The sequence below is a fragment of the Mauremys mutica genome, chromosome 5 (genome assembly GCF_020497125.1).
Source record: "Mauremys mutica isolate MM-2020 ecotype Southern chromosome 5, ASM2049712v1, whole genome shotgun sequence".
Lineage (NCBI taxonomy): Eukaryota > Metazoa > Chordata > Testudines > Geoemydidae > Mauremys > Mauremys mutica.
This window is the reverse complement of record NC_059076.1, coordinates 129,242,194-129,256,505: the sequence shown is the minus strand read 5'-3', so window position 1 is coordinate 129,256,505 and position 14,312 is coordinate 129,242,194. Positions and strand designations below refer to the sequence as shown.

The 14,312-nt window shown below is 43.1% G+C and overlaps 1 protein-coding gene across 1 annotated transcript in view; it reads left to right on the top strand.

The window, feature by feature from the left end:
- POLR1A (RNA polymerase I subunit A) overlaps positions 1–14,312 on the top strand; it is a 61,977-nt gene that overhangs the window by 17,384 nt on the left and 30,281 nt on the right. Inside the window, exons 13-18 of the mRNA XM_045017722.1 lie at positions 5,867–6,121; positions 6,904–7,095; positions 8,346–8,495; positions 9,039–9,222; positions 13,504–13,586; positions 13,696–13,854. Coding sequence (XP_044873657.1) covers positions 5,867–6,121; positions 6,904–7,095; positions 8,346–8,495; positions 9,039–9,222; positions 13,504–13,586; positions 13,696–13,854 — 1,023 coding nt within the window. The remainder of the gene's footprint in view (positions 1–5,866; positions 6,122–6,903; positions 7,096–8,345; positions 8,496–9,038; positions 9,223–13,503; positions 13,587–13,695; positions 13,855–14,312) is intronic.

Sequence of the window (14,312 nt, the reverse complement as noted above, 5' to 3'; positions counted from 1 at the left end):
AGATAGTAACTCTTCATTTTAGACTGTCCTAAATGTGCCTGTATTGTTTCCAGCTCTTTGTGGGTGAGGTTCTGCACCTCTTTATGCTCAGCTGAGTGTAGAGGGAGGAGGGAGGAGGGAAGAACAAAAGTAGGATATCTTGTTTAGTCAGGAAAATGAGTTGCTTCTATGGTTAGGTCTCCATTTCACCTGAGAGATGTGATTCCCAGCTCCTGTAGATGCACCCATGCTAGCAGTGTAACCAGGGTAGCACAGGTGGCAGCTCAGGCTAGGCACCTGAGTACATACCCACCTAGACCACTGGGTATACGCTCAATCTACTGCTCTTGCTACACAGCTATTTTTAGCAGAGCTAGCTCAGGCCAAGCAGCGGTGGTATGATATAGACAGTGTTGTCAGTCTAGGCCTCTTGTCTTCTAATCTCAGCTCTGCTACTCACTGTCTGATCTTGTGTAATTCACTTAGCTTCACTATGCCACAGTTCAACCCATGTGTAAAGTTCATATAATATTTCCCTACCTCACAGGTGTTGAGGCTCAATGTTGACAAAGGGTATTTACCTACTTAAATAAAAAATGCTGTACAAGTGATGAATGTTTTTATTTTGATACCTTTTACTTCTACTGACATGTTTCTGACAGAGGTTCCTGTGCCCATAAGATAGTATTTAATACTTAGCATTTCAGTGAGTCCAGTTAGCTCAAATCCTTTCATAGACCTAAAATAAACCTTCACCATGTTATGAAGTAGGGTGAATAAAAACCTGATTTAAAAAAAAAATCAAATATCAGATTTGTTTGATTTTAAATCAAATACAGTTTACTTTTTAAAAATAAACCTGTTTAAAATTAAATTTGAAACTGGCAGCCTAAAAATCTAAACTTACTATAAGCTATTCAAATAAATTAAATACATTTTTAAAATGCTGCTTCATTTAAATAAATTAAAAATGCTGCATATGAGTTCTCAAATTTTAATGGGTTAAAAGGTGCTGCTTTTTAAAATCTATATAAAATCAGAGGGAAAACATCTTTTATATTTTGAATTCAACTCAAGCTTTATAAATATATCATATCATGTCTTGTATTGCATTATTTTCAATCTTTACAGTTGAGCAAATGCTGATACTTACATTTGGAAAAAATGTAAATACTTTGGTACTTGTGGTTTCAGTTTAGCGAGCCAAGTGCAGAGAGAATATTTCCTTCATTTGAACTAGTTCATTCAAAGTTGAGAAACCACTTGGGAGTTGAGAGAACCTAGTTTTATCATGTTCAGGAGGTAGCTGCCTTATCAGCACCTGGCCCTCATTCCTCAGCTACTCTGCTTTTCCCTTGATCCCTTTTTTCTTTAAAGGGGCTATGTCATGAACAGGGTGTGACTGGCCATGATCCCTACTACCCTTCTAAGGGGGGAGACCACCCTGTTATAACCCCATCTGCATCATTAGGCAGCAGAGTATCTTTGAAAATCTGGTCCATGGTTACCGGGAACAATCCAATAATTTCCTAGCTACAGTTAGTACTTCTTTTGTTTAGTAAATCACTTTTACATGCCAAATATGTTTTGATAAACTTTTTTCTTATGTATCCAGCACATTTAAGTTAGCTTATTTAAATAGTAAAAACAATTTTAAAAAGTTGTTTTTGTACTTGAATTAAAATTAAGAATGTGAATAAATGTATGCTAAGCTATATAACTGCTTAAATACATTTTGTGTGGGTATAACATATCCTCCTGGTTAGCACAAAGAAGTACCAAATTCAGTGTAGTGGCTTCATTTGGTTGCAACATGTTTGGTTGGTATAACCATTACATGAGAATGAACCTTTCTTTAGGAAAATAACTAAAAGGTACAAATTCAAAATAAGATTTCCTGTTTGCTGGATTAAATAATGATTTAAATCACCAATTTTAAAGTACCTTTTGATTTAAATCTTTCCACCCTACTGTGAAGTCAGTATTATCCCCGTTTTTGAGATGGGGAAACCGGTGTCACAAGGAGATTAAGCCTCTTCAGAGGAGGGTCACTTTCAGAATAGGAATTAGAACTCGGGAATTCTTAGCTCCCAATCCAGAGCTCCACTTTCTACATTGCAGGTTACTGTTACATAAATGTGATGTTTGAGCTGTTGCCTCTGATGTCCATCTCCCCTCTGATATGCAATCCTGAAACTGATGTTCATGCTCTTTTCAGAAGAAAACTTGCAGATGGAGAAAGGTAGCCGCTGTTAGCACCTATACTGAAATGGGAGACAAATATTTGAACAGGGTACATCATATCTGCCAGTATTTCCAGCAGATGGCTTTCACGCCTGAGTATCTAAACCAGCGTTTTCTTTGACCCCTCAGATTTTACTTTGGGCATGCTTTGAAATTGGTTCTTTGCTGCTATGTTGGAAGTGGCAAAAGAGCACCTATGAATTGGGGCCTGAAAATTAAACTTTTCTCAACATTAGCTGAATATCTTATTCGACTGAAGCGATGAAAGACTGAAAAGAGGGTCACCACATCTATATTAAAAAGTCTTCTTTCCTAAATAGAGTTGGGGACTCACAGTATACCATTGTTTGGGGATTTGAATTATAGAATGGTGCTCTTAATTCATGAAAGGCTTTAAGATTCTGAGAGCTCGTATAATGTTCTTTAACATAGAGGTTTTTTAAAAACAGAAACAAGGTGAATTGTTGCAAATACGAAGAGCCAGTACCTTTGCCACATAGACAGTAATATCCACCTCCAGCAAGCAGCCTTTGGGCCAAGTTGTAGATCTTCAAGAAATCTCAGGCTGAATCCTAAGCAGTGATGCAAAGTAGCTAGCTGGCTATTACCGCTGGCTAGTCTGGCTGACCTAAAAGCAGATAGCAATACACTCAGGTCAGATGTATAACTGTCCGTGTATCTCCTCCTTCATGATGGATGCTTACATTTTCTTCTGGTGTCATATCTGTTTGCTCTGTGTAGTATAGCCTGGTGCATAACATTAGGCTTGGGTGGTGGCTCTTTTACCAGGAGAGCTGAGTTCAATTTCCTCTGCTGCCGGAGACTCCCTGTGTGACCTGGGGCAAGTGACATAGTTAAGGCTGCAAGTCTTTCACGGAAGTCACGGATTCCGTGACTTTCCAGGACTTCTGTGACTCCTGCAGCGGCTGGTGTGGCTGACCCCAGTGCTGCTCGAGCAGCTGGGGTGGCACCAGGGCCAGCCACGCCAGCTGCTGCTCCGGTGTTCCCGGGCAGCTGGTCCCAGGCTCTGTCCCGGAGCAGCGATCCCAGGAGCAGCAGCAGCGCCTCAGACTGCCCTGCACATGCCTCCACTTCCCACCCCCTTGCAGCAGCAGCAGTGGGTCCCTAGGCCACACCCCTTCTGGAGGAGTGGTGGCAGGTGCCCAGGCCGCCTGCCACACGGAGGAGCGGCAGTGGGTCCCTGGGCCGCCCCCCTTCCCAGAGCAGCACATCCGCTGGAGCGCCCCCTCTCCCCCAGCACCTAAGATTTAGTTAGGGATATTTTTAATAAAAATGTAACCCTTCTGCCCCTCTAAGTTGGCAGCAACAAGGGCCGGGTTCAGTATCCAGGGGTTCCGTTTCAATAACGCAATGCAAAACCGGCTCGAGCCCCCACCCAGTGACCTGGGACAATTACCTACCACCCCCCCGGGCGCCTCTAGGAGGCAATACTTCCCCACTCGCAAGCACGAAGTCTGAGTGTAGCAAAATCCTTTTAATAAAGGAGGGAAACAATGCGGCATCACGTTGGAGAGACACCACAAACAGGACTATACACACACCATAAGCAAAACCCACCTCCAAGTACATTTGGCACTGTCCTTAGGGTCTTAAGTCCAATCACCCCAAAGTCCAACAACCCAAAAGTCTCAGTCTCTGGTTAGTGCCACCCCAGAGTTCAAAAGTTTATCTGCAGAGTTTTACCCCCCCCAGCCTGGAAATCTTAAATACAGAGACACTATGTCTAAGGCTACGATTAGTCATAGGTATTTTTAGTAAAAGTCATGGACAGGTCACTGGCCCTGACTTTTTGTTTATTTCCCCTGACCTGTCCATGACTTTTACTAAAAAATACCTATGACTAATCGTAGCCTTAGACATAGTGTCTCTGTATTTAAGATTTCCCCCCTGTAAAAGGGGGAGAATAGCACTGCCCTACCTCATAGGGGTGTTGTGAGGAAAAATGTGTTCAAGACTGTGAGATGCTCGGATATGACCGTAAAGGGGGCCGTATAAATACCATAGATCATATAGAATATGGTCACTTCTGACTGAACTAAAATACCTCTAGAAATTTCTTTAAATAGTGAACCACTGGGAAGATTGGCAGACAACTCCACCCCCATCACATCTCCCTCCAAGTCAATAAATAAACTTTCTCTGCTGTTGCATACATTTTTGGAGGGAGGTGAGGGCTAACCTTGATGTGAACTTCTTCTCTCATCCAAAACAAATCCTACAGAAGCCCCATAAAAAGCCTTTGCTGTGGTATTTATTCAGTGAACAGAAGCAGGAAAGCTGCTTGTTTTGGGCTTGAAAGGGCAGTGCTCAATCATTTGCAGTTTGGCAACAGTTATGAACATTTGAGGCATTTCCAGGGTGTGCTCCAGGGGAGGACAATAATGAGTTCACTTTCCATTACAGCAATATCTGCACTTTTATCAACCTGAAATGATATAACATCATTGGCTGTTGGCCCATTCAGTCTAACATTCTACAGAGAAGTGCAGAAAGGAAACAGCCCAGTGCGCTTAAAGGGCCTGTGACATAAGGTGGTAGTTAGAGCAGTTGCCAAATATTTACATCGATCCACTGAGTCAGAATTGAAGTATCTTCTTGGAAACTTTTTGGTTATTCTGATCATTGAATCATCTCCGAGGGCTGGGGAATTCCAGTGATCATAGATTCCCACTCCCTAAGGACTGTTGGAGTCTGCTATCATGTTACTTAAAGGGAGCTTTATAATTTCCTATTTTTTTTGTTGTTTTTAGATTGTAAGTGACCTGCAAAGCAAACATTTAAAATTGAGTTCACCACTAAAATATGTGCTTAATGCACCCACTAACCAGCCTGTGGAGAGCACTCAGCACAGAAATATGCTAAGCTTAGCCTCTTAAAGAGATTTGTTTGTGATGCCTGGAAAGTTTGCTGCAGCTGCTCAGGCTGTGGGTGCCTTAGCATTTGTTTAGTATTTTATTCTAAGTGTTTTATGTGCTTCAGTCACTTAAACAATTTAAGTAATCACAATAGCACTGCAAAGTTAAGTATTCTAGCACCTGTTCTATTGAAAGGGAGACTGAGGTATAATGAGGGGAGGTGTTGTGGTCAAGATCACCTGGAAAGCTGGTGTCAAAAATGAAATTAGAATTCAGGAGTCCCTGGCCTCTGGTACTGTGCTCCATCCACTTGACCATGGTGTCTTATTCTCGGATGTCTGATATTGGAATTACAATACTCCCTCTGATTATTGAGCCAATTCAGAGGGAACCAGGTAAATGATATTTTTTTCTCCCCTCACATGGCAGAATTTTAAAGGTTTCCTTTTTAGTATTATGCTAAAGTCTTCGATAAACCGTACTGTGAAGGGGGAGGAGGGATTGCTTCTTACCTGGAATGCTGAACTGGTTTGATAACATGAGGAACTAATTCTGGTTTCTGTAGAATCTTGGAATGTGGTCTAGTGAGGAACAGAGTGGTTGAGGAAGTAAGTGGACTGGATCTGATACCCAAAGGGGGTCCACAGAATGGAAATTATAGAGGAAAAACTGCTTTAGAGTGTGCACATGGGTTTAAAATTTTTACTTTCTGATGAGAGCCTGGAATGCTTTATAAACAGGTGAACTGTATTAAATCTCTCTCATAGGTATGTCGCCATCTTAAAAATGGAGATGTCCTCTTACTGAACCGTCAGCCCACCCTTCACAGACCGTCCATCCAAGCCCACCGGGCCAGAATCCTGCCCGGGGAAAAGGTGCTGAGGCTTCACTATGCCAACTGCAAAGCCTACAATGCTGATTTTGATGGTGATGAAATGAACGCTCATTTTCCTCAGAGCGAGCTAGGCCGGGCAGAAGCCTACGTGTTAGCCTGCACTGATGAACAGTATCTCGTTCCTAAGGTAAATAAAACCATCTCATTGAAAGACCATAAATAAATTGTTTATATCTCTAGAAACCTCTTCCTTCCTCAAAATGCTTCTTTGGGTTGTTTAATGGTAACTTTGCTTCATAATGCGTTCTTGGCGTGGCAAAGGTGGCTAGTAACTAGACTCCATTGTGTTAGATCTTGGTGGCCATAGACTTAAGAATGAAAATTGCAAACACAGGCTCAAATTGTGCATGTGAGGGGGATTTTGTGGGGAAACCTGGACATCTAGACCTGGGGATTGACACCTATATACTGTGGTGATGGGTGCTTAAAATACTCTGGATTGATCCTCCTCCTACTTTTAACTCTTATAGTGCCTGATTGCTGGTATTGTCCCCTGTGTCTGAGCCCCTGAAATGCCATTCATACCTTCCAGTTCTGATTCGCCACTCATCCTCCATGACATGTTTCTCACTCGGCCAACTGCTCTCCCTGATCCCAAGGGGACTGGGGGAAGGTGAACTTAGAGGTCGGCACGAGGGTGGTAGAATGTCTCAATATTACTAACAGAATTGAAGAAATGGTTGGGGGAGGTGTTGTGTTTTTTTGTTTTTTTTTTAAATGAGTTTGGGGCCAGCTATGTCTCTTAAATCTCAATGTTTAGGAGATATTTACTGGAGGGAGAGGCGCTGTCACCATGCAGAACTCCTCACGCCAGGACTATTGTGCTTTTAAACACCCATAATGGAGCTAATTTTGGAAGATACTAATATGTGATTCCCACCTCACCTACTCTTTGTATATGTCTCTTAGGATGGCAAACCACTGGCAGGTTTGATCCAGGATCATATGATCTCTGGTGCCAGCATGACGATCCGGGGCTGCTTTTTCACAAGAGAACAGTACATGGAGCTGATATATAGAGGACTGACAGACAAAAAGGGAAGAGTGAAAATCCTTCCACCTGCCATTATGAAACCACAACGGTTATGGACAGGAAAACAGGTAGCTGAAAAGTTAAGACTATTAAGAAAACAGACTGTTCAGAACTAAGCAAAGTGCTATAATTAAAACCCAGGACTAGCTATAGTGACTGAGAAGCATGGTCCCAGTAGGTCGGCTGCAAATCTTCATGTGTATTCTTCCTGGAGTTGTTCAGTTTTGTGTCCTTTAAAATAATATTATAGGAATTGCACTTTCTCACTTACCCTGGGCAGTGTTTCAACTAGAATTGTGGCATGATTTACAGTGTCTGAGCTGGAGGAGGAGATGCACATGCAGAACAAAAGCAGAGAAATGATGCGACTGCTGCTTAGTGATTTAGTTTCCTTTCTGGGATGGAATCTAGATAAAGTCTTTGAGACACTTTTTATAGGTGTTCTTTTTTCCAGTCTCTGAGATTTTTCTCAGTCATGCATCTCTGATATCAAAACGATTCTATCATTTTTCTGTAGAAAATAGAATTTTTCACTGGGTCGGGGTGTGTGTGTGTGTGGGCGGGGGGGAGGGATTTTAAATTGGATCACAGTTTAAATCTCCTAAATTTAATCTTGACAGGCAAAGTCTTATCTGTTTTTGGTGTTTGCTATAATATTGATTTTAGTCATGAAATATCTGATAGGCTCTACTAGGGAGTATTTCTCGCTTTTTCAGAGTGATGCTCTCTACATCCAGTTACTATGATCCTTGGCACAATAAGGGAATCCTCTAGTGCTATTTATGCTGTATCATTCTGACCTTCCATAGATATGCTGCCAGATGTCACACAGTAGTCTCTTATTACCCATATGCCTTATGTGGTAATGAGACTGAATTTTAATATGTCGAAGGAGTATAGAAACCACTTTTTAATGCCCTGTATAAATCTGAATACGATATTTTAAAAAAATATTGCTGCACTCTACAGTAACTGCCCCAGAGTTTACAATAGTATTACTGTACTGGAGCATCTGGAACTCACTTCTGTAGAATAATACATTATATCATTTGAATATGGGAAATTTTAAAGAAAAAGGAACACCAGTCTGTGGGTAACCGAAGGGTAGTTCTTCCCTGAGTGCAGACTTCCAACACTTCTGGCAGTTTTCTGCTGTTGGATAGGTGAGCAGTCAGAACAGGGCTGAGTGGCAGGGCTTCCTATTGCATGTGTCTGGGTATTTATCCTCTCTCCCAGTTTGCCGTAGTGGGGTGGGGGATATGGAAAAACTGACGGCTTCTGGCAGTTTGTTAATCCTGTCCTACATTTTTCTTTTTAGATTGTTTCTACGTTGCTAATAAACGTAATCCCTGAAAATCAAATCCCACTGAATTTGTCTGGGAAAGCTAAGATTGGTGGAAAAGCCTGGGTAAAAGGGCCCCAAAACAGAATTCCTGGATCTAACCTTGATTCAATGTGTGAATCCCAGGTATGTTTGTGGAAATAATTGACCACAGAGGCAAGAACTTATTTTTTTAAAAAAAAGTATAGGGAAAAAATCTGAAGAGGAAAAGATGTATTGTAAAGTTTTTTGTAATTGCTAGAATGGGGTGGTCTGAGCTTGGGACTAGGAGCTAGGAACACTGGAGTTCTGTTCCTGGCTTTGACATAAACTCCATCTTTCTTTTGTTAGAGTATCTTCTCTGCCTTCTTCAATTTTGCAGGTGGGGGCAACTAGTATGCACCTGCTTAACTTGTTTTGTAAAGTGCTTTCGGGATGGAATGTATTATAGAAGTGCAAAATCTGTTTGTAATTCTACTATTTTAATTTACTTGTTTGTGTTTATGGTTCACCAGATGATATTGATCCATAAGCATTTTGTACGTTATATGTTCTTATTCCCCATTGTAGTTTATTCTATGTACTAGTCACTAAGAATAATCTGTGCTCAGAGTTGGGTCTTGTCCGTACAAAGATCAAAATGGCTGCTTTCCTAACTGTTTAAATCTATCATCTCATCCTATCCACCAGGTTATCATTAGAGACGGGGAGTTACTTTGCGGGGTCTTGGACAAAGCTCACTATGGCAGCTCTGCCTATGGCCTAGTCCACTGTTGCTATGAAGTCTATGGTGGGGAAACCAGCGGCAAGGTGCTTACATGTCTAGCTCGCCTCTTTACTGCCTATTTGCAGCTGTACAGGGGATTTACAATGGGTGAGTATGGGAAATGTAAATTAGCCCTTGGACTACTGCCGCACCTGAGGTACAAAACTGCAGTTGTGCATAAGAAATGGAAACAGTTGTGTGCATGACATTTCACAACACATTGCTGTGTTCCTGAATCTGAATCACCTAGCATGACTTTCTTTCTATTTAGTGTGCATTTCAGTTCCTTCCAATCACTATAGCGAAATGATGCAGTCTTAAGTCCATCCATCACTGAGTTATCTCCAGTCCTCTATGTTTCACATGTACATGGTCATAATGTCTTTTAACAGATCTTTGTTCAGATCAAAATTACATTATTAAGTCTTAAGTTTTCTTTTTCACATAAGTTTTTAAAAACCAAAAAAAAACAAAAAAAAACCTCGCCAAGCATACCCACGTGTTCAGGTTAAAGGATTCAGAGGTGTTATCAATTAAGTCTTGCATTTACTTTGGGGCTGTTAATCTCCCTGTAGATGACTCTTATTTTGCATCAACTTTGCAAAATTACAATGTGAATTACTCAGCCAGGCATAAAATCTACACCCCCCCACACCCCCCCCCCCACACACCCCCCCCCCCCCCACACAATTAAAACATTTCCCTCATCTGGGCAAATGGCTGAGTAGAATTTTACAGGACTTTCATTGGTATAAACATGCATATTTGTGAGTTTTATAAACATCTAAATCAGGGGTGGGCAAACTTTTTGGCTGAAGGGCCACATCAGGGAATAGAAATTGTATGTCAGGCCATGAATGCTCAGAAAATTTGGGTTGGGGTGTGGGCTCTGGCGTGGGGCTGGGGATGAGGAGTGTGGAGTGTAGGAGGGTGCTCTGGGCTGGGACCGAGAGGGCGGGAGGGGATCGGGTTTGGGACAGGGATCTGGGAAGGGGTGCAGGTTCTGATGGGGTGCGGGCTCTGAGGTGGGGTTGGGGATGAGAGGTTTGGGGAGCAGGAGGGGGAGCAGGGCTGGGGCAGGAGGTTGTGGCATGGGGAGAGGCAGGGGGTGCAGGCTCTGGGTGGCGTTTACCTCGAGGCTCCTGGAAACAGTGGTATGTCCCTTCTCTGGCTCCTATGTGGAGGCACGATCAGCCAGCTCTGCATGCTGCCGTATCCACAGGCACCGCCCTTGCAGCTCCCATTGGAGCACAGGGGAGCTGGAGTGGAGCCTTGCTACGGCTTCCAGGAGCTGCGTGGTGTGATCCCTGCGCCCTGGCTGGAGCACTGGAGGGGGCTGAGCTGTGTGGTCCAGCCCCCGACCCAGTGCTCTGGCCGGAGTGCAGGGTCATGGGCCAAGCCTCTGGGTGCAGGTCGTGGGTTGGCGTAAACATAGTTTGCCCACCCCTGGTCTAAATGCTCTGTAGGCTGTAGCTACGTGTGATCAATTATATTACTTTTAGTAGATGGCAGTAGTGTGCACCACTCGGATTCCAATGCCCCGTTTATTACAGGCAAGGCTAGTTAACACCACCTATTACGAAGGTTGGCCAAAGCTTCCCATCAGAAGATCCTGTTTTCAGTTGTTAATATCTTTTGCCAAAGTTTAACTGTTTGGGCTGAAATTTCCCATGTTGAGTGACTGCCTGAGGCTGAATTCTTTTGGAAAGTGACAACCCAAACAATTCAGCTGTTTCCAAGAATGAGGTTGGGGAAAATAGTTGTTTTGCTCATATTAAAATAAACACCCTGGGGATCTCTTCTCTGAAAAATTCTAGCATCCCCTGCTTTGGAGCAAGGGCTTGAAATCAGGCAGAGGAGTGCCCTTTGCATCAGCAGGGTGCCTTTTGCCATCCCTTTGAAAATCCTCCCATGTTTGGCCAAGTATTATAAGCCTTTGAAAAATCATAGTTTGCACACGCTCAATAGCTGTGAAGTTCTAGTCAATCTCTAAATTTCCCAAAGATTCTGTCCATACTGGGCATGCTTCAGCTCGGGACTGGGCAGGGCTTTGCCTGCAGTTACAGCTCTGGGCTGCTTCCAGGCTGTAGCTGTGCACCAGAACTGAGAGTGGTGAGTCTTTCTCTCCTGTGCTCTTACTGACTTCCTGCTGGACCCAGGCAGCATGGGTGAGGAAGCTGCCTGATTCAAGAGCCAGGCCAAGGGAGAGAGGGGGAGCAGACTGGGACTGGAGGATGCTTGTTGTGGGAGGGAAACTGGGGATTAGTGTGGCAGTAGAGACTGGGACCAGCTGGGCAAAGAGACCGGGGGGAGAACTTAAAATGGGTGAGAAGAATATTGGGAGTCCTGAAGGTGATCTAGAACTTTTTGGGAAAGGGGACTAGGATTAGGATGAGATGCCTGAGGAGTGGGACTGGGGTTGACTTATAGGTAAGAGGAATGGGTCTGGGACAGGGAGCTAGCCAGGGGAAAGAGACTAGATTAGAGCAGGAACCGGTTGGCAGGGATTGGACAGAAGATCTCAGGCTTGGGGGAAATGGGCAATGAGTCTGTCTATGCCCACTAGAGAAAAGGTTCAGAACCCCTGCTCTTTTGGAGCTCTCCCCTCCGCCCCCCAGCATGCTAATAAAAATCCATGGGGCGGGGGGGAGGGTTTTCTGCCCAGTGGGACTGGAGGATGACTTGGGGGCTCTGACCTTCTGCATCATGGGGCTCAGGGCTCCGACAGTCCTGCTTGGTGGATCCCCTGAGTGACCCCCCCCACATTGGCCACAGAGCCTCAGTTGAGAACCACCACGCTAGAGTACTATGGCTTTCAGAGCCTGGCATGGAAACCAGAATTCCTGAGTCTCATCATTCCTCTGCTGTTAGCAAGTATCTGTAAAACCCACTCGCAGAATGTCTCATTCCTCTAGACAGCTGGCCCACATAATGGATAACAACTTACTGTTTCAGTGAGTTACTCCATTAGATCAAATGGCAGAGATCTGTGGTGGATCTTATGTTTTCAAACCTGCTGATGGCTGTTGTAGGTGTGAATATGAGGCCACATGATGAAATTTGTTTTTTTCAGATTCCTTATCAGATCCTAGGAAATTACACTAAGATTCCCTGTGCAACCTTAATTTGGCCTTCTTGTGCCATATGTATTATGACAGTCTTTTATTACATAATCAACTCCCTTTTTTCCCCACGAGAGCCCTGTCTAATTCAGTGCACAGGCTGGACCTGCCCTGAGCCTGAATCGGGGTTGTATTGCAAAGGAGGCTGTTGTCTCTAGAATCCTTGTTGCAGACGTTAGAAGGTGCGTAGGGGGATTTCAGGAAGGGAAAGGGTAGTCTCGTGGCCAAGCAGTTGGATGCTTCCTGGGAGAACTGGACTCTAACCCTGCCTCTGCCACAGAGTTTCTGTGTGGTGCTGGGGAACTCACTTACAGCAGACTTTTCACAGATAGTCACTAATTTTGTTCTCCTTGGTTTCTGGGTTCCTGACTTGTGATCAGCATTTCTGCAAATGAGACCAAGGGTCTCAACTGCAACTCAAGTCAGTGAGAGCTGTGCTTTGAACATAATAGAAGTGCTATATAATGCTAAGTAGCCTAAAAAAGCAGGTTCTCTGTCGCAAATTAGGCACAGAAAATGTATCGATATTTCTGACCTTAATTTCTCTGTGCCTCTGTATCTGTAAAATGGAGATAATAATATCGCCTCATCTCTGAGTGTTGTGTAAATAATTTCACTATTGTTCGTGATGTGCTGAGATAGTATAGTGTCGAGTGCCCTAGAAAAGCCCATGAAGAAATGAATAATTCTCTCTTCAGAGCAGGGTTTGAATAGTGTGCAATATACTAACTATTGGAGGCATGCATTGAACAAGGAGGTGACGACAAAATATGGAATAGCTGCTCTTTGAGAGTAAGCATCATCCATCTTGTTCACTCAGTGAGGCAGGGGTCCTGTGAAAAGAACAGCATGTGATCATGTAGTTTAAAGACGCTAATAATACATGCGCACAAGGGGACTGAATTAATGTTGCATAGACAACCTTCATTCTGGCATTTCCAAACTTTTTTTAGTGCTTGACTTTGCAATCTTACTGTTCTTTTAACATACCTTTTGTGTGTGTGATTTTGTTTATATAATAATGTGTTCCTGAGACCAACCTGCCCACCCAAAAAATGTCTCCAATATTTTTTTCTTGTTGTAGCTATTAAAATGCAATGAGTCTGATCCAAGCAGCTATGGTGCTTGGTGTTCATGATAAGTTCCTCTTTACCTCCACCCTTACACTCAAACATGCCAGCAGCTGTCCAGTACATAAATTCCTGGTATGTCAGGATTCACATTCAGACCATGATACAATGTATCTTTTTCTCTTTCAATGCTGCAGGAGTTGAAGATATTTTGGTCAAACCCCAAGCAGACCACAGAAGACACCGAATCATTGAAGTGTCCACCCATTGTGGTACCAGAGTAAGCACATCTTGCAGCAGCGTTTTAGCCCTTGTAACTTTTTCATTTCAAGCCCTTGCTCTGTGTAGTTGCATCTGCTTTGGCACCTAAGAGACTTTTTTTCTTTCAGGCTGTTAGAGCTGCATTTAACTTGCCAGAAACTGCATCATGTGAAGAGATCCAAGGGAAATGGCAGGATGCCCATCTCCACAAAGACCAGAGGGATTTTAATATGGTTGATCTGAAATTCAAGGAGGAAGTAAACAATTACAGCAACGAGGTTAACAAGGTTGGCACTAAGAAGCATCCATATATACTATATTTGGAGATTTTTCTTATTATGTTAATTTAATGCTGCTGAAAGGTGCCTGAGAATCCTGCAAACTGAAATAATTCATCTGTCCACAATATGGGCCTTTCCACACTGCCCTGCTAGTGTTCCTCAGTCACTTTGTTTTTTGAGAGGGAGATGACCTCTTATCATTAGAAGCTCGTTTCACTTTTAAGGCCCTTTTAATTTTTAGCTTGTCATCAGAGCCTAGCAACAAGGTTGCCAGCTGCAGTGGTACTTCTAGGCGAGAGTTTCCATTAAAATCTTACTAACAAGTGTTGTTTTCTGTAACTATAAATTACATCTGTTTGATTGTCTTGGATTTCACATTTTTTCTTACTGCCAACAGAAATTCCTGTGATTTTAATTAGAAATGTGAACTTGACTCTTTGGTATCTTTCTTTCAAAACTTTTTT